At 35.2% G+C, this 17,957-nt stretch overlaps 4 protein-coding genes across 8 annotated transcripts in view; 2 read left to right on the top strand and 2 right to left on the bottom strand.

Annotated features, from left to right (window-relative positions):
• LOC138942393 (protein gooseberry) overlaps positions 1–17,957 on the top strand; it is a 64,566-nt gene that overhangs the window by 1,081 nt on the left and 45,528 nt on the right. For both annotated transcript variants that reach the window (XM_070312599.1, XM_070312600.1), the window contains exons 3-4: positions 1,476–1,584; positions 7,841–7,954. The gene's annotated coding sequence lies outside the window, so the exon portion shown is untranslated. The remainder of the gene's footprint in view (positions 1–1,475; positions 1,585–7,840; positions 7,955–17,957) is intronic.
• On the bottom strand, positions 210–8,215 carry LOC138942396 (ras-related protein Rab-8A-like). Its single transcript, XM_070312607.1, has 5 exons — positions 7,994–8,215; positions 6,902–6,962; positions 6,499–6,637; positions 5,891–6,094; positions 210–5,607 (listed from the first exon to the last, which is right to left on the bottom strand). The coding sequence occupies exons 1-5, from the start codon at positions 8,115–8,117 to the stop codon at positions 5,509–5,511; spliced, it is 627 nt and encodes a 208-aa protein (XP_070168708.1). The 5' UTR covers positions 8,118–8,215; the 3' UTR covers positions 210–5,508.
• On the bottom strand, positions 6,670–11,856 carry LOC138942395 (uncharacterized). Of its 4 annotated transcripts, none has more exons than XR_011448303.1 (4): positions 10,866–11,856; positions 10,327–10,772; positions 9,894–10,265; positions 6,670–6,962 (listed from the first exon to the last, which is right to left on the bottom strand). XR_011448303.1 is itself a non-coding variant. In XM_070312606.1 (4 exons), exons 1-4 carry the CDS (start codon positions 11,059–11,061, stop codon positions 10,101–10,103), a joined length of 648 nt encoding a protein of 215 aa, XP_070168707.1. In that variant the 5' UTR covers positions 11,062–11,856; the 3' UTR covers positions 8,628–10,100. The 4 variants fall into 4 exon arrangements, 3 of the variants coding, with proteins under 3 accessions (XP_070168707.1, XP_070168704.1, XP_070168705.1); XM_070312606.1 differs by lacking the exon at positions 6,670–6,962 and having other exon boundaries at positions 8,628–10,265; positions 10,327–10,521; positions 10,681–10,772; XM_070312603.1 differs by lacking the exon at positions 6,670–6,962 and having other exon boundaries at positions 8,629–10,265.
• Positions 12,931–14,636, top strand: LOC138942500 (ciliary microtubule-associated protein 2). Its single transcript, XM_070312736.1, has 5 exons — positions 12,931–13,117; positions 13,350–13,494; positions 13,619–13,701; positions 14,039–14,186; positions 14,324–14,636. The coding sequence occupies exons 1-5, from the start codon at positions 12,967–12,969 to the stop codon at positions 14,634–14,636; spliced, it is 840 nt and encodes a 279-aa protein (XP_070168837.1). The 5' UTR covers positions 12,931–12,966.

The following is a 17,957-nucleotide window of genomic DNA, read 5'->3' as shown; positions in this document are numbered from 1 at the left end:
TTCGGGTCTTATCGCCAAAGACTATCATATGTCTTGGCAACGCACGGCGAATACCCAAGTATTTCGATAGGTCGCGACGTGTGCAGTTACGGACGATTCGTGTAACACACTTTGAGAATTAAATTTTTTAACATTTCTATTTTTTTAATGCACCGTATTATTCCCGATCTTATGTTGTTATAAAGAGAATAAGCGCACATGTCGTAGGTAAAAAGTGTGTATTTTTATTTATATTATTGATTCAGACATCGAGTTGAACAAGTTGTTTCTACAAACTTAAAAACTTATACACTTACACATTTAGATAATCGATCGCGAAGGTGGAATTAAATTACGTAACTAATGATGCTCGTTATTGAGGATGAGGTGATGTAATGACAAATGAAACGTTGTAAAAGCTGTGTTATTACGTCATACGTTTAACATCTTTGCCATTATTTTCTCCGTGATCGGGCAAAGCGTTTTCTCGTGCTTGGAGAAATTTTATTGTACAAAATTTAAAATAGAAGATTGTTTATGCATAAAATAAAAAATATTACATCTTTAATTTAATTTAATTCAAGCATTAATATAGCAAATTTTAAAAACTTTATAGTAAAGATCATTTTATTTTGTGACGCATAAAATTTGGCAACCAGAACTGCTTGCCCGATCACAAAATTCATATTCTATCTCTATATATCTTAACAAAGTTAGTAACAAAAACATAGCTGATTTCTATCGAGAAACTTTCATCGTATCGTTGAAAATTGCAAGATCGTTGAAAATCGAGAGCTACGAATATTTGCAGAGCCATAACTAGAATATAAAATAAAATTAAAGGTATAATTACAATTGTATAATTCAGAATCCAAAACTTTATAAAACAGAATTTTTTAGAAATTCGTAGAGACTTATGACATCGAGAAATTATAAATCTAACAATAAATGAAAGATTCGCGCGAAAAAATTTCGAATCTCAAGAACAAGATGTGAAATAAATAATAAAACACACTTGCACTCGCGATATAAAATAAAAAGAAACACTATAGTTACAGCGCTGCACGCGCGGGCACACACGTGGCAGGCATCAACTAAGTCGTATAAAAAATTCTCTTCCAAAAGACTTTTCAGCCGAAGACCTGCTTCGGATGAGAAATCAAGCATTTCGATGAAGGCAAACGAACCAGCGTCCCTTAAAAAAAAATTCATACAAGCGACTCTATCGTTCACGTGGGCGACATCGTGTTTTGAATATTGACTTCCTTTCTTTTACTCTCTATTATTTCCTTCCCATATTTCTCGCGAGAAACAAACACACCCGTATATTTGCATATTAATCGAAACTCAATAGCCGAATGTGATTTTACGCCGCTGATTTTATGGCATTCGAACATTTACATTTACGTGAAAGATCTATTTCGTTCTTCTTTCTTTTTTTTTTTGCATCGGTTTCGACTAAAAAATACATTGTTTTTTGTTTTGTTTTTTTCCAGGAGAATCGAGAATAATATCGAAATATATGGGGACTTCTCCTGGCCATAGATGGACTACGAAATAAAAATTAACGACAGTCCTGATAAATCACGCGCGCATCTAAAAAAGGTGAGTTGACTAAAACAGAGCTCACTCAACATCCTGATTTCTCCCTAATCGTATCTAATTTCCGCTAATTCAAGGTTTCCCAAACTTTAAAAAATATATTGGTCCATCAGACAACAATATAGACATTTATTTATTTGAAACTTTCACGATTGAATTGAGATATTTAAACTTTGTCACAATCGTTCGATAGCTATGTTCTCTGTTATTTAAAAGAAATTTAAAATCGTAATGAAATCTCTCATTAAAAATAGCTAAAATATTTTAATCTTGTTGTTTTTTACGCCCCGTTATTTCAGATCTGTGAAAAATAAACACTAAAAATTCAATTCTCGTTTGCATTTAATTTGGGAAACCGTGCGCTAATTAAAGTACGCGCATACTGCTTAGTAGGCAAGATAATTAAATTCTGTAATGTTTTTATACAAATATGCCGCGATTTATAAATATATAAAAGCAACAGATATATATATATCATTATGTATATATATAATATATATGTATATATATATAATTTATATATTTTTAGTATGTATCGTCTTGTGTGCAAATGGTACAAAGCCTATGCCATAACTATTACGTTTAGGATACGGCTGAAATAAAAATAAATCGTATCGTGTCGATCGCTAATTCGTTAATGAGCGCAATTCGTGGAGTATAATCTCGTTTTTTTTTTTCCGTCAGCATCATCGCTGCGACGTCGATCGATCGCGACAGATATGATGCACTTCTTGTTAAGTGCATGCAAGCGCTCTTTAGATTCGATCAACTGTCGCGATGCAATTCGCGAACGTGCCAGCAAGCGTGCGAAAAGCGCGAGACAGTGGGTTTTCGCAAAGTTTTACTGGCGCTCTTAATACTGCATCAGCAAAACGGTATATAACGTTAGTAATGCATACTACGGGATTGCCACTCGCAATGCAATTTCGTATTGCAACGAACGTGAATGCTTCTATGAAATTGGCGATGATACGCAACGATTGTTGTTTAAATAAATCGGAAATCACAGCGGTGAAAATCGCGGTTCGCTATAAGAGACGGGAGACTTGATTTTTGAGACTATACTATAAAGAAAAAAGAAAAAAAAAATATCGCGAAAGTATCCGTCGATTCTCGTATGATCCCAAGAGTGTAAAGCCCTCAGAGATATTACTGAAGTGAGACTTTAATTGGAACTTCGATCGAGGAGCATCAATATCGTCTTATAATTACCAACTCATAATTTGTTCCGATCGATCATAAAGCGATTTTCGTACGATATCTCATATAATATATCACCATCTTCTTTTCTCACCTCGTTCTTTATCCTTCTTCTTAATCATTGATAGGCACAATAAAGGCTTTTGTCTTTCTGTCAGCATAAATGAGACGCGCGAATGATGAAAGTGATCTCGTTAAAAGAACGAAGAGATGATTCCTACGTTTGTTAGAAAAGATTGTGCGCTTCTCTATATTATAATAAGTACTGATAACTTTCTAAACAATATAAAAAATAAGATTGAAAAAATTAAATCGCATCTTAAATAAAAAAAATGCCCTATAATTTACTTTCCTGTCTCCTGTTATTGAAACAATTATATGTCATTTTATATATATAAATAAAAAAAGTGTCGTACAAAAAAATTTATACATATAAATCCAAAATCAGGAAATTTATGTATTTGTATAAAACAGCTCCCTCTCGATCTTTTTGAAATTATAAGGTTCTATCAATTTAATCGCACGCGAATATAATTTACGCTCCGCGTGTTGAAATGCGCGCATATTGTAGCAGTGTTATACGGCAAATAATCTAATCTTTTACGGTCTTAATCCTCCCCTCCGGCCGTACGTCATGGCCTGTGAAAAAGTGCTATTAAAAATGCTATTAAAGTGCTCCTCCTTAATTTTTTTATACGAAACAGGATCGGTGCACCGACGTTCTATAGCAGAATGTATTGCTGAAAAAACGCCATTCACACACATCAAACATAAGATAGATCGCCGAAAATGTGCTCCATTACGATTATCAAAACGGATAAATTAAGCGTGGTTTATCACGTACGTGTACATATCGATATGAAAGATTTGATATACAGATGTCAAATGCTCTTGTCGATTATCGATTTGACCCCGTTTCGAGATTTTGTTTCACTTCAGTATCTGAAAATATCTTTTTTAATGAACACACGAATAAAAATAACACGGCGATTTTTTTAAGATATAAATAGCACGCTCTTACGCTATGTTATTTTTATTTAAGGCTGAAAGAGAGAGAGAGAGAGAGAACAATCTTTCTTTATGAATATAGAGACAGGTAATTTCACCTCCTCTCTTAAAAAAAGTTCTGCGTACAGTAATGCGATAAATCGGCGTCTCTGGCATACTTGATTAAATATAAATATTAAGATCATCAGAATACATTTTTATTTTTTTTTTAATATTTTCCTCCAAGACTCGTATTTTTACTTTCAGTTTATCATTGCCAACGTGAAATATCTTTATAATCTTGAGATTAGATCAAAATAAGATTTTTAATTCTTCTTGGAATCTTTTTTGAATTATATATTATTCAAAGAGATTATATTCACATGCTTTGATATTAAAACGAATGCTATTTTTCTTAATTTGCTTGTCGCATATCTGCTATACGTATATGCTCGCGACGTACAAGGAAACACTTATTTTGCGAACTTTGGCATCTGTGCATCAAATGAACCCGACATAATCGCGCAAGTCCTTCCGTAAAGGAAGGGCCCCTGGTCCTCGTCAAGAGACAACAGTAGTAATCGCGAGTCCTCGTATAGTAGCGTCGTTTTCAGACAGTAATCACAATGCGCTTGATGATGTCTTTTTCGCGTAGACATACTAATAATATAGTAATACGTCGATTACCGCAAAAATGTGTAATGTCGCCTTAGTAGCATCGAGAGGATGTCTTCCTTTCCCCAAGTTAGGCCTTATCGATACGCCAAGTGAATGTAATCGAACATTTTTAAATTGCCTGATATACGATTCTTCGCGTCCGATCTACACAAATTTATAACATCGAGATCAGAGGAAATTTGTTCGTAAACGAAATCTTCGAATCTCTTAATCCTTGGATCGATTATCTTTCATAATAATCAGCTGTAGTCTTTTCTCTCTCAGCCGATCCTTCCTTTGACGTATCACGCGCTTTCGAATTGACGCCGAGCTCGCGTGGAACAAAAGATCATCGATTCGTTTGCGAGTTAACCGATGAAACCGGCCCATCATCAATCAGATCGTTCGTCCTCAGCGTTCCTCGACGATGCGTTCAGGCATTCCCATTTAGCGAGAGTTTTGCCGAGTCTCTACATTCGCTTGAGCGTGACTCGTATCTCTACAAGTAGACATCTACGACGTATAATCGCATATCATGGATAAACTTCGCGACACCTTCGCAAATCTGGCTCCGAACTTAACTGTAATGTATATATGTATGCGTGTACGTGTTCGAATGATTCAGAGCGTGAAGAGCTTGCGTCGAATGACGTCTCGTGACGTCTCGCGCGGATCGTGACGATGATCACGCGTCGATTGATCCACGATCATAATGGATCGTTGGTTTCATTTTCGCGTCGCGTTAACGTTATTCGGCTCTCGCTTGTAATAGAGGGTGCAGAGTTTACGAGATAATATCTATAATATCCGTTGCGATTATTGTAAGATGGTGTTTAGTAGTCTCGCAAACACTTGCCCGAGCAATTCGCCAGCGCAAAGTGTATACAAACGTCATTCTCGCGCCCAGATCGACTTCCGTTTTTCGACGACTGACGATCGTTGGCCGCGTTGCGTACGTACAGCTATAGAAACCAGCGTCCCTTTTTCGTGCAAGATACGGACGAAACGCTATACGTATCCCGGGTTTAATACCTGGCTGCCGTCCAAGTCCCCAACTGAATAGACTTTCGATGATTATCCCAACTAACAGGTGCATCTCCAGGCGTCACCCTGCTGAGACGGTGACTGCGCTTTAATAATACTGTCTGCGCCTTCTCTCTCGGAAGCTTCGAACAGACTGGCCTGCAACAATGGCAATTGTTCATCCTGCTTAGAAAAGTGTTTAGTCTCGTTAAATAATTTTACGCAGTTGGAATCTTCTCTATTGTCTGTGTATATCTGAAAAATCATTTTCTATATTTAAATCTCTTATTTAAAAATATAATATACATTCGTTAAATATAATCATATAATTTAATTTATATTAAAAATTAATTTTTTAAAAATATTTAGGCCATACACCGATGTATAAAATAGAGAAGATTCTTTAGTTGGAAGAACAAATAAAATTGTCGATAAATCTTACTCGACGGCCCCGTTGCTCCCGTATTCTTCTGGCTAGGGTGAGAAAAGCCTCCTCGATGTTGATATTCTCCTTGCACGATACTTCGAAGAAGGGCATATCGAAATTTTCGGCGATCTTCAGGCCTCTATCGGCGTCCACGGCGCGATGCGCGGTCGCGTCGCACTTATTCGCTGCTAAAACTTTTACCACGTCCGGTGACGCATTCTGTCGAAGTAAACGATGAAACTGTTTATCATTCATCCTTCCATATGTACGAATAATTCTATTGCATGCAAATGACTTTGAATCATCGGTCGAAGAAAGTACATTCTTTCCATGAAATCTACAACGGTCTCTTTATAAATTTATTTCAGAAAGATATTTTTGTCAGTTAGAATAACCTGTTATTATCGTACCGATTTGCGATTAATTCTTGCCATCTATCCAGCCACTAGATTTTTATTTCTCCATTTGAAGTATTCGGATTTTATTTAAGCAATCTTTCATTATTTTTAATTCTTTTCTAGACATTAAATTCCTTTTAAGCGATCATTTAAGAATTAATACAAGCGCGCATTTATTCTTGATCATGTAATGTTCTATATTTAGACTTGATTTCGATTTCTTACCTCTTGAATATTTCGCAGCCAATAAGACAGATGGTTGAAACTCTCCAAACTAGTGACGTCGTACATCAAAAGAATACCCATAGCGCCACGATAATACGCCGTTGTTAAAGTTCGAAATCTTTCTTGGCCGGCGGTATCCCTTGAAAAAAAAAAAAAAAAAAAAAAAAAAATACATTCACAGACATATGTACTCTCCGCTACTTTATATCTTCGTCTATATATATAACATTTCGTTTTACGTGCAGATTATGATTTATGAAATTTGAGGAAATAAAATAAGATCGTCTAACAAAAAGAGAAAATTTTTATTTCTTTATTTATTGTAATTTGTAAAAATATATTGATGTTAATCGTAATTAATTATTTATCGAGTACTCGTGAAAAGGTGTCGATCACTACTCACCAAATTTGCAATTTAATTGGCGTTCCGTCTAGATTAATGATCTTTTGTTTGAAATCGATACCTGCGGACACATTTATTATTTATATCTAGCATTATATTTGTATTGTATAATATAATATCTTTTCAAGAAACATTTAGAAATTGAGTAAAATTTTAATCCTTAAGTAAGACAAGGCACTATATCTCAATTATGTTGCGGTATAAAATTATTAAATGCTATCGCTAATTAGACGGCTATCGTGGTAATTTACACGCAAGAATCTCATATGTTCTTCGCGTGCAAGTAGTATAAACAAAATTTTATCCAATTACTTTTAATGGATAATCAACTCGTAAAAAACTGAATTTCATTAAATATTTTTGAACAAACAAGAGATAAATCTTTGCAGAGAGAGAAAGAGAATGTGCGTGTTATATAATTGTGATCATTAATATCGAGAAGAGTATATCGCGCAGACATACTTTAATCAAAATTTAAAATTAGAAAGATGCATCCGCAAGATCGGGGCGGATATCAGCTGATCGATGTCGATTCAATATATATATATATATATTTTTTTTAGCGGAATAAATAGACCGTCAGTTAATAAGTAGATTTAAATTTAAATAATATTATTATTGCGATGGGAAGAGTGTGTTTTCTAAAAACGAAACCGATGTTAAATCTACAGATTGATAGATAATCTATTTTTCGTATTATTATATTATTCTAAAAATATTGCTTTGCATGAAATTAAGACATTTGTATTTAAGAAATAAAGGGCAATTTATTGCACTTGTGTATTCTAGTCTAATAATGTGTAAGACGTGTCGGGAATACGTGAGCTCACCGTAATAGCTGACGGTTAATTAACGACTACCTGTGTCAACGATATACAAAACTTATACCCGCTTATCGTACTCGGAATAAATTTAAACCGCCTGACTTATTTGTTCCAGGAGAAGGCAATCGAAAACTTGATACTAAGACATATCGCGGCGATCATCTAACAAGGAGCCAGAAACGACTTGTATCACGACCCGCACAACTCGGAGACGATCGTCAGTAACCAGGTAAGTGATTATACTTGAGGGTACCGGATGGTATCTCACCTATCGTCGAGATGTAAGTGTCGTAGTATCGTTCGTCGCAGTAGCGATGCACGATGCAGGTCTTGCCGACGTTCGAATCGCCCAACACTAGAACCTTGTACGTGGCTGCGAAATCCAACGCCATGTTTGCCGCGGTGTTCTCGGGTGATTTTGAACTGTTGTTGGGTCGACAACAGAGTCCGTCGGCCGGGGGTTGCTCTTCGCGGACGCGCTGACTCTCGAGGGGGATGGAGGATCGATTCGAGGCCTGCGCTTTAGCCCGCTCACGGCGGGTGTTAAAGGTGCCCTCACAATCGTGTGACTTTTCGTGGCTTACCCACCGACTTTAAGAAGGCCACACACCCCCTAAAATACATCTCACGCGCCCGCGCCAAAACGCAGGATGTGCGTATACAGATACATAAAGTTACGCGCGTGTTGATATAGATGTGTCATTTTTTTATGCGTGTAGAATTTTATATGAGACTTTCTTTTCTGTGCTTGCGTTTCACTCGAGTATTTCGTCCGAGTCTTTTTTTCATGCATAATAAATCCATTGCGGAATAATTCGATGGAAGAGAATCAGGATTCGAGAATCTGCGGAAAGATCTGTGTATATGTAGACGTGTAATTGCAAGGAGGTGTCAGAAATAATTGAGCAATATTGGAAATTAGGCCGCTTTATTATATTCGCATTATTAATCGGACCAACATATTTTCGTTGACTGAATTCGTCAATATTTTTTTTTGCATAGACAATCGCTTTTATTTCTCTCCTTTTTCTTTTTTTCATTTCATATTCGATAACAAAATACTATCAGAATCAAATTCTTAGATTAACAATTGTTAGACCACTTAGCACAATTGTTTATTCTACACGTCATAATACTATTTTGTCTTTTCTATTAGACGAGATTTACACATCTTTATTTTATGTATGCTATAATTATTTCTAGAATTAGAATTACATCTATTCAAATACTTTTCGGGTATGGCTTTGCAGCGAAAAATATATCTTACGATAAATACGCTACAATAATAAACTTAGTTTTGATGCTTTGGTTCATATAAGCTGCGTTCATTAACCATTTTACATTATCCATCAGGATATCTGCTTTACATATGTATATAGATAACATTGCGCGTAAACCATCAAAGATTATAGGAATCGAAGAAAATGTGTTTCTATTTATCAGATTAAAAATGAAATTAACATGTTGAATATATTTACATTAGAAAATTAATATTTTCGCAAAATTATAATTATTATTAATTATTACGATCTAATTTTTTTTCTTTAGTAAACCAATATTTTTTAAGCATATCTCTCTCTCTCTCTCTCTCTCTCAGTATTTGCCGTTAAAATACGCAAAAACTGCTTTTGCTCGCAACTGTTTATCGCCATAACAATAATCATATAAATAATATATTATGTGTAGGCACTTTATAAGCATTGTAACTTCTATGAGAATTAGAACACTAATTTTGGTTAGCACTGCTTGCAAGTTGTACAATCTTGTTTGTCAAGATATAACGTCTTGTTCATATAAATTATCTACGTGATATGTCCGCGATATACAATACTTAAATTTATTTAGAGTAATTTTAGACGCGCTATCGTTATTTGCAGTCTATAACGTATTCTAAATTTTGATGGTTTCAATATCAACAAAGTCTTCGGCTATTAACGTGGTTTCTTTCGTTCGCACAAATCTCGCTATAAAGACTCGCTAGAAATTTAAGTAATTAACTTATCATAAATATATAAATATTTCATAAATAAATAAAATCGAGTTGTATAAAGAGTTGTACAAATACAATAATAAGGTACAGAATCAGGCTCAGTCGAATCGCTTTCAGAACACATTCTTTAACGATATACTATTACGAGATATATTTGTAATGTTAATAAAATGCGTACCGTGTTATCTGCAATAACAATCGATCTTATCGCAGGGACGTAAAGACTTGGTGTTTACATTAGACCGAATCAGATTGTTGTATCGCGGAATTCCGCTTTCAGGAAGAACATAGTAGATTAATTTCAAAGCCATTCTTGTATTGAGGAAGAATGGGATTAAGTAAAAATTGCTATCAACAGTGATACGCTCTTCTCAATATCATCGGATTACAATAAAAATGACCAAATGCATAATCCGATTACAACGATACTTGACATGTATGCTAAAGAATTGGGAAGATGAATATTATAAATGCTCTCCCATTTTATCAGCCACAATGGAACGGCGACGTGGAGGATATCCGGAATCATGAATCCCAGATCGCGTATGACCTTTGTACAAGACGCTTGTTTCATGAGATGTTTCTCTCGTCTGATTATTTTGAATTCTTACCTGGTGTGCATGGCCTTCTCCTCTGACGACATTCACGAAGAACTGATCCCATCCGCCAGCCATAATGTGTAAAAGAGCTATCGCGGCTATACCAAACGCCTTTCTATGAGTTATAGCATTTTTTTTATCCGCCAAATGAACGACCCAGGCGGTGGATATCAACTCGGTGACGGAAAAGAACAATTGATGGTACCACTGGGAGTAGAAATCGTCATTCCAGTAATTAATGTAAACCCACCATGAATAATAGTTGGAGAATAGAGCAGTCGAAAAGAGAAGCATCATGGACTGTCTGAGTCTCTGTTTGATTGCTAGTCTTGCCAAGTGCTTCATTGTTTCATAAAATGCAATCACCCCAATGACTACAAGCATCCAGATTTTCAGCATATTTGAAGTGGCATTGAAGTACATATGCTTGTAAGGAGCGATACCAGATTCATACGAGCCTGCAATAGAAAAATTACACAGTTAATCAGTAACTTGCCGTAACAACCGCAGAATTCGAAAAATATTCGTAGATTCTTTCTAAAATTTTTTACCTTTAAATACAGTGTCCCAGCATGAACAAGAGCAATATCGTTTATCCACAACTCGTGAATAATCTTGCCAGAAATAATATAATGTTGCAATCTGTAATGGTGGGATTGTTAGGGGTCCCATAATGCCCACAAATCTTGAGCCACATGTTGCAATGTTTTTGCACATAATGCGCTTTAACATCTTTAATATAGCCATGTTTCTTGATTGAGATGTATAGAAAATGAATAGAAGACAGATGCTTAAGAATTCATTTCATGAATTAAAATTATCCCTCTTATCAAGTATATCGCTGCCTTACAATAAGTAACAGTGTTATGTTACACTATGCCGTGGCTCTTGAATATTCAAAGATACAACGCGCAAGAACACTTTAACAGTAACTGAAAAATACACAATTCTGTATTCTGTACAGACAATAAATAACTTTATATATAACTCTCACTTGAAAAATCTTATCATTATCTACACTTTATATAAGCGATATCTTTTATAAATTATATTTTTATCTATCTTTCATACAAAATCCTAATTTTTTTTATTAACATTTTCTTCGAATTTTTAGAGCTATTTTCTTGAAATTAATATATTGTATAATATAATAGACAAATTCTACAAGGTTGACAGATATACTTTAATTCTCCAAATTAAACAAGTCTTTAGGTATCGAGCACCGGGTAATAAACAAAAATCCAAACAAAACTGCTTAACACATATTTATCTTAACAACACGTATTTATTTCACACACAATGCGCGTATTATTATTCGCGCAAACTGGGGTGGATTTGGGATTTTTTGGTTGTTACGTCATCGCGATTAATCGGATTTATTTAGGCGGCAACTGGCTGCACGAGCAGCCGTCGTCTCGGTGCTCTCCGAGGAAACACCTTCGACTTCACATGTCAATGAAGTCGATTTACGACTTTACGAGAGCGGGTTCTTTAACTAGGAATGGACGGCCTCTCGTACTCGCAAACAGCTGTCTCTTGTACGAAGCGCCATCTGCGTACGCTAAGTTGCTGTCAGAAACTTTGTTCTGAATGGCAAGAAGTAATTGATGCAGCCCGACTGCAGATTCAAGTGAACTTTAGTCAGTGCTATATTTTTATCGCGTGAATATAATATTAAATCTCAAAACTGGATGAATTTCTCTCCAAAATAATATAAATTAATATATTTATAAGAAAGTAAATCGTATTACATTATTGTTATTAATATTAATTAAAACAAGATTTTATTCAAATTCCTAAAATATCGACAATTGTTCATTCAGCGTTCTGTTACATAATTAATAATTTCTATAAAGCTGTCATACACTTTTGTTTTGTGATTCTTCATCATTTTCAATACTAATCTCTGTGCTAAAATTATTCGAAAATTATAAAACATTATTTATTGATTAAAAATTTCTCGATGTCATCTGAATATCGTTACAATTCGTTATACAGCTTGCTTTCTTAACCTGAAACTTCCAATTTTTTTATCGAATTCCACAATAAAGAAGGGATTTCTTGTAAGGGTATGAAAATATAACTATTTATTGAAGAATTTATAAATAAAGATGATGTGTGATGTATACATATATAAAATCTTTTCTCACATTTATTATATTTACAATCTGCTTCCTTTAACTTTTAATAGATATTCTACTTTAAATCATTTACAATACTTAAACGTAAAAAAAATGCCACAAAAGTACGAAACTAAAAGCTTCCGGTTGTGTCGTTGTTGCTATAAATGGCGTTGCCAATGTCTGATACCACGAAAAAAGAAGCCACATCCGCCCTTTAATAATGGATCGAAACTGAACAGCGATCTGGGTTTGCATCCCAAATTAAAATTATTTTCGACAACGTCGCCAGCTGTTGGTTCTTACAATCCTCGACCAATCGATAGCAAATCCGGAGCTATTAGGTAAAGGGCCGAATTTAGTTTATTTTGAGATAACACGAGAGAGAGAGAGAGAGAGAGATTCTGTAAAATAAAAAAAACAAGAAAAAAAGAAATTACATTGCAGTTGGCAAAGGCAACAAGAAACGAAAGAGTTCTCTGCCATGACGGGTGGCAGATTGACGAAGAAAATCACGGTCCAGAAGAGCTTGATGAGGACCGAATGTGGACCTGGAAGTCATGAGATAATTCGCTGGCCAGAGAACATTTTAGTGGCACCTTGTAAGGGTTTACAAAGGGACGTTGCTTTTGGTACCGTTCCGCGGTTTGAGCCGAGTTATAAATCCGTCACGCCCGGTCCAGGTCAATAAAAATACTCTTTTAGATAATAATCGAATTATGCCAATGCAGGATTAAAAAATAGATTTTCTTTGCAATATGTTTCTATCTTTATATCACATATTATATTAAAATTAAATTATCTGAATTTTAATTAGCAATCATTTTGTGTTAATTTTTTTTTCTTTTTTTTTTTTTTTTTGTGATAGTTTCTTTGTAATTTTTGCGTTCATCTTTGATCGACATTCTTCTTAAGGATACACACTTCGAACGCACAATCCTTATTATTATTTGGACCAGAAGAAGCTGAAAGGTTATTCTCATATACCTTCTTTTGAATTTGATGGTCTGATACCTAGATTCCGAGAAACAAGAAGAAGTTGGTCTCTACCTTGTACTAGGTAAAAAAAAAGGAGAGTCGTTAAATGCAATAGTATTCTTTTTTAATATATATAATTCTGTTATATATATATCATGTTTCTCTACGGTTGTTAAGATTGCAAAAGAATTGATTTTGCATAATAGGTACAGCGTAAAGCATCCAAACTCACTGCAAGCTTTTCTCGAAAAAATCACGAGCAAAAGAGGACCTTATGATCTTTTTACAGGTATTAAAATAATATTTTTCTAAACTACGAATTAAGCGACGCGATAGCGTCGCGACGCCAAGTATATGAAATAATTTATTTCTGGCTTTTAGTATAGTATATGGATTAAATTTTTTATGATTTCGTCTTCTTTATAAATAAGGTAGATTGCAATTTGAAAAATCGTGTCATCGATATATATTATTTTGTATTTATATTTTTTCTTGAAATATATTTATTGATTTCGAAAATTATATTTATATATATAAAATAGAAAAAGCTCTCTCTCTCTCTCTCTCTTTCTTACATATTTAAAAATGTAATTATATCGAGTATAAACTCTTTAAATTAACTTGAGGGCCGAGAGATGAAACTACTATGAAAGGGTATTGGACGCATTCAAAGTTAGAATTTGACGGTGATTGGCCGCGGAAACTGTCAGGTGAAATGGAAAAGCTTTCGAACAAATGCAACTATTTTAAAGGAAAATGGTCTACAAATCCTAGGTATTAAAATAAGCTATAAAAGTAAGAAAAGATAAGAAATATAAAAATGCATTTTAATTACAATTTATATATATCAATATACAATTCAACGCGAGAAATGCAAAGGCTACTTCAAACGAAAAAATAATCTTTTAAAGATTCACAAAGAAACCGGTTGCAAGAATGTTGTTACAAAATATCAGCACGTGTTACAAAGATCCCAATGAACCGGGGCCTGGGCATTACGATCCTCGGACGCCGCGAAAATCGAGTACGCTCAAAAGATATCTCTTCGATAGCAACGTAGAATATATACGACCACTTCCGCCAAGCGATATCCTTCCTGGACTAGGAAGATATAAGATTAAACAGGACCGTCTTATAAAAGGATATGGATGGACGTGTGTTTTCAAGAGCAAGGTGCCCAGAACGATCGGCGCGTTTATTCGGCCATCGTATAGGGATTTTTAACAAATATCTCTGCAGGCATAATAATACAAAATATATACGCGTACCATCTCGGATTGATGATTTCTTTATGATGAATAGAATTTAATTACAATTATATGAATAAATAAAATCAAAATATATTTATGATATTATATCAATATTTTACCAGAAATTAATTTTATTGCTTATCGTTCCTGAGAATTGCTCTGATATAAAATCTACACGGATCGCGATAACGATAACGTGTCGGCGCGATGAGGCCGAGGATAGCTCTACGCTAATTTAAAGATCCAACAGTCCCATCATAGGATCAGCTGAAATCTGTGCGTCGATTCGTCGTTTTTCCTTCGACGGTGTTCCTCGATGCGAGAGAGGCGCGAGATTTCGTGCCAGTTGGAAAATGGTAACAGGAGAGCCCGTCTCGAGATAATGATGCACCTAGCGATTATCCCGGCTGCACCGAATGCATAATTAATACGTGTGCTACGAACTTTGAACCGGCTTCGCGGGCGCACATAATTGCATTTAACCGTTTTTCAACGATCGTCCCTTTCATTTAAGCCCTTACCGCACACGTCATTCGTTTGTTGTGAAACGCCCCCGGTCCTTAATTACCGCAATAAAACGAGACGAAATTTATTGGATCGAACGGCGAAGAATCGCTGCATCTGCAGCGGTAGCAGCCGTCGCGTTTATGCAACTTGAATCCATATAACGCGAGAATCAATAAATCATAAAAGAAAGAAAAGAGGATACTTCTGTTCGGAAAATGTGTGTGTTCTAACATATTTTTAACGCGACACGTAAATTTCCGAAATTTATTCGAGCAATTAAATTTGTGCCTGTGCATATAGCATATAAAAAATATGAACAGTATTAAAGAAGCGGTAAAAAAATTGCAATTTTATTTCAAGTTAAGATAAAATAGGAAACATGTATACGAGAAAGAATTTTTTTTTTTTTTTTTTTTTTTTTTTAAATAAAAATTATAGATGTATTTAAATATGCAAAAATTTCACAAAGATATCTCGCGCGTATATTTAAACAGAGTACCGGAAATGTCGTGCATAGGAAAAAAAAAATTGGGAAAATTTCTCGCAGCGTGCCATATGGCGGATAATTTTGTAGATTGATGGAGGATTTCACGGAGCAACTGACACCCAGTATATGCGTTCCCATAAGTTGGATTTCACGCGGTTCTCTGTCGTATACGGGACGTTAGCATTAGTTACAAGGGCGAATTAATTGGGGACGTAATATTAGGCGTTAATAGCTTTCTAATTAACGGTCGACGCCGATGCATCTCTCGCAAGATTTATGCCATCGAGCTTGCATATTGAAAATGATAGATCGTGTCTTTGTCTTTTCAATTTTTTCTTGTTTTTTTTGTTCTTATCTCTATTTTTTTTTTTTTTGCCTTTTCCCTATTCTCTTACTTTTTTTGTTTTCGAATCATATTTTGTACAAGTTATCGATAGGTTCTCAGAAATAGAAAATTGCTCGCCGGAGTATCATACGCCATGTGATTTCTGTCAGAATACTTGCAAACATTTTGAAAACATCTTAATCACGCCTCGCGAATGGTCCATAAGTGGGTTTGTTCGTGGGACGTCTTGAGAAATTATTCGTCACCCCTTCTCTTCTTGCTCTCTACGATGTCGCGTGGCACAGGACCTTGCACAATTTTTTTCTTCATCGTTTTTCTTCGAATGAATGAATCTCGTAAATCACCAAGACAAAAGATGAATACGTCACATATAGTAACGTTTAATCTTTTTCCCATTATATTCTACTTCACTACTGTTTGCGTGAAAGAAACGTAAATCTTTGTCCGATTGTGCATCTCGATCCCATGTCTTCTCATACTCTTTACTTCTTCGTGCTTTTTCTTTTCCGTACCATCGTTAACTTTTACACCCTCCTCTGCTTCAGAAGAAGAGCTTTCTCTGAAGATTTAACATCGAGCCAGGCACGTGCCCTTCTAATATTATATGGCCCACCCGCTAGTACACTAACCCAGAGACCCAGTGGCCCTAAACTTTCAAAAAGTGTGCCAACCACAAGCACGTCCGCTCTTCGATATTTTTCACTTCTCACAATGGCGTTTCTCTCTCACAATAAAAGTCTAGACTGAAGTAACGTCATCGTTGTACGCGCTATATGATAATACATTGCTATTGATGTTCGCAAAAGTTCGAGACGCATAATTTCTCCGGATCGGACGTTCAAGAGTGCCTATAGAATGATTCCTTAGAACTTGAATTTCGAAGGTCATATCTAATCTCGTCACAGCGGGAAGAACGGAAGGAAGTCCAACGGATCCATCATCATGGCTAATGACAAGGCATATTTTTCGAGATCCAGTTAAAAGGAAACGATACCTGAGGAAATAACAAAAGTATCGAATTATTGTCGATTAAAGAAATTGAAAGTTAAAAGAATGTAGATGGAAATATTGCAACCAAAAAAAAAAAAAACTAAATCCCAAAAATACGTTGTTGAAATGAACGTACGTAAGTGGAAACTCGATCGAACGGAAGCGGCGGTCACGCATAGTAGATTATCGATGCACACGTGCCTTTTGTGAAAAAATTCCGTCCCATCGGGTGCCCTGCCCGCATCGAGGAAAGGCCGCCATCGAGGGAGAAGGTGTGATATGTTACAGCTGGTTAAACAGCTGCGGGGTGGAAGGATAGCCGTGAACCGCCGCGACAAATTTCGGTACCAAGCATCGGAAAGGCCGCGTATGAAACCGGAGGAGAGATTGCCCTCTTTTTTTTTTTTTTCCTTCTTTCTCGCGAGCTTTTCAGATTTATTTCTGGACACTCTGGGCGCGCGTGTGATAAGATCGACGGCGAATTGTAAAAGCGCGAAGGTGACAATTTATTAATGAAAAATACGAGATATAGATCAATCTTCAATTTTTTTATAATAATAATATTTTAATTATAATTCTATCTCTAGTAATATATAAGTTTTCGGTCAAATTTGCTTAATTTTACACATACTTTGCTATATTTTGACCATCTTTCTCATGAGTGTCTCAAAAAAAAAAAAGCAATCCTTTTGCAGTCTTTCAATCATTATTTTTTCAATCATTTAATCCTTTTCAATAATTTTCTATTTTATGAAGAGTTGCCTCGAATTTGAAATATACAATGACACAATAAATTATTTATAGTAAAGCATAAGTTGAAATTTGACATAGGCCTAAAATGGGCTCTCGTGCCTATGCTGAGTCTTATTTAAAAACTTTATCAGTATTTGTAGAAAAGTACATATACGAAGCAAAATTTCTCGTGAAAAAAATTTCGGCACAATAACACTAGTTACCTTGTGATC

This window comes from Polyergus mexicanus, unplaced genomic scaffold, assembly GCF_030449975.1.
Source record: "Polyergus mexicanus isolate NDT 795.1 unplaced genomic scaffold, iyPolMexi1.0 SCAF_22, whole genome shotgun sequence".
Lineage (NCBI taxonomy): Eukaryota > Metazoa > Arthropoda > Insecta > Hymenoptera > Formicidae > Polyergus > Polyergus mexicanus.
Note: the sequence above shows the minus strand (reverse complement) of the source record. Positions and strands in the feature narration are given on the sequence as shown.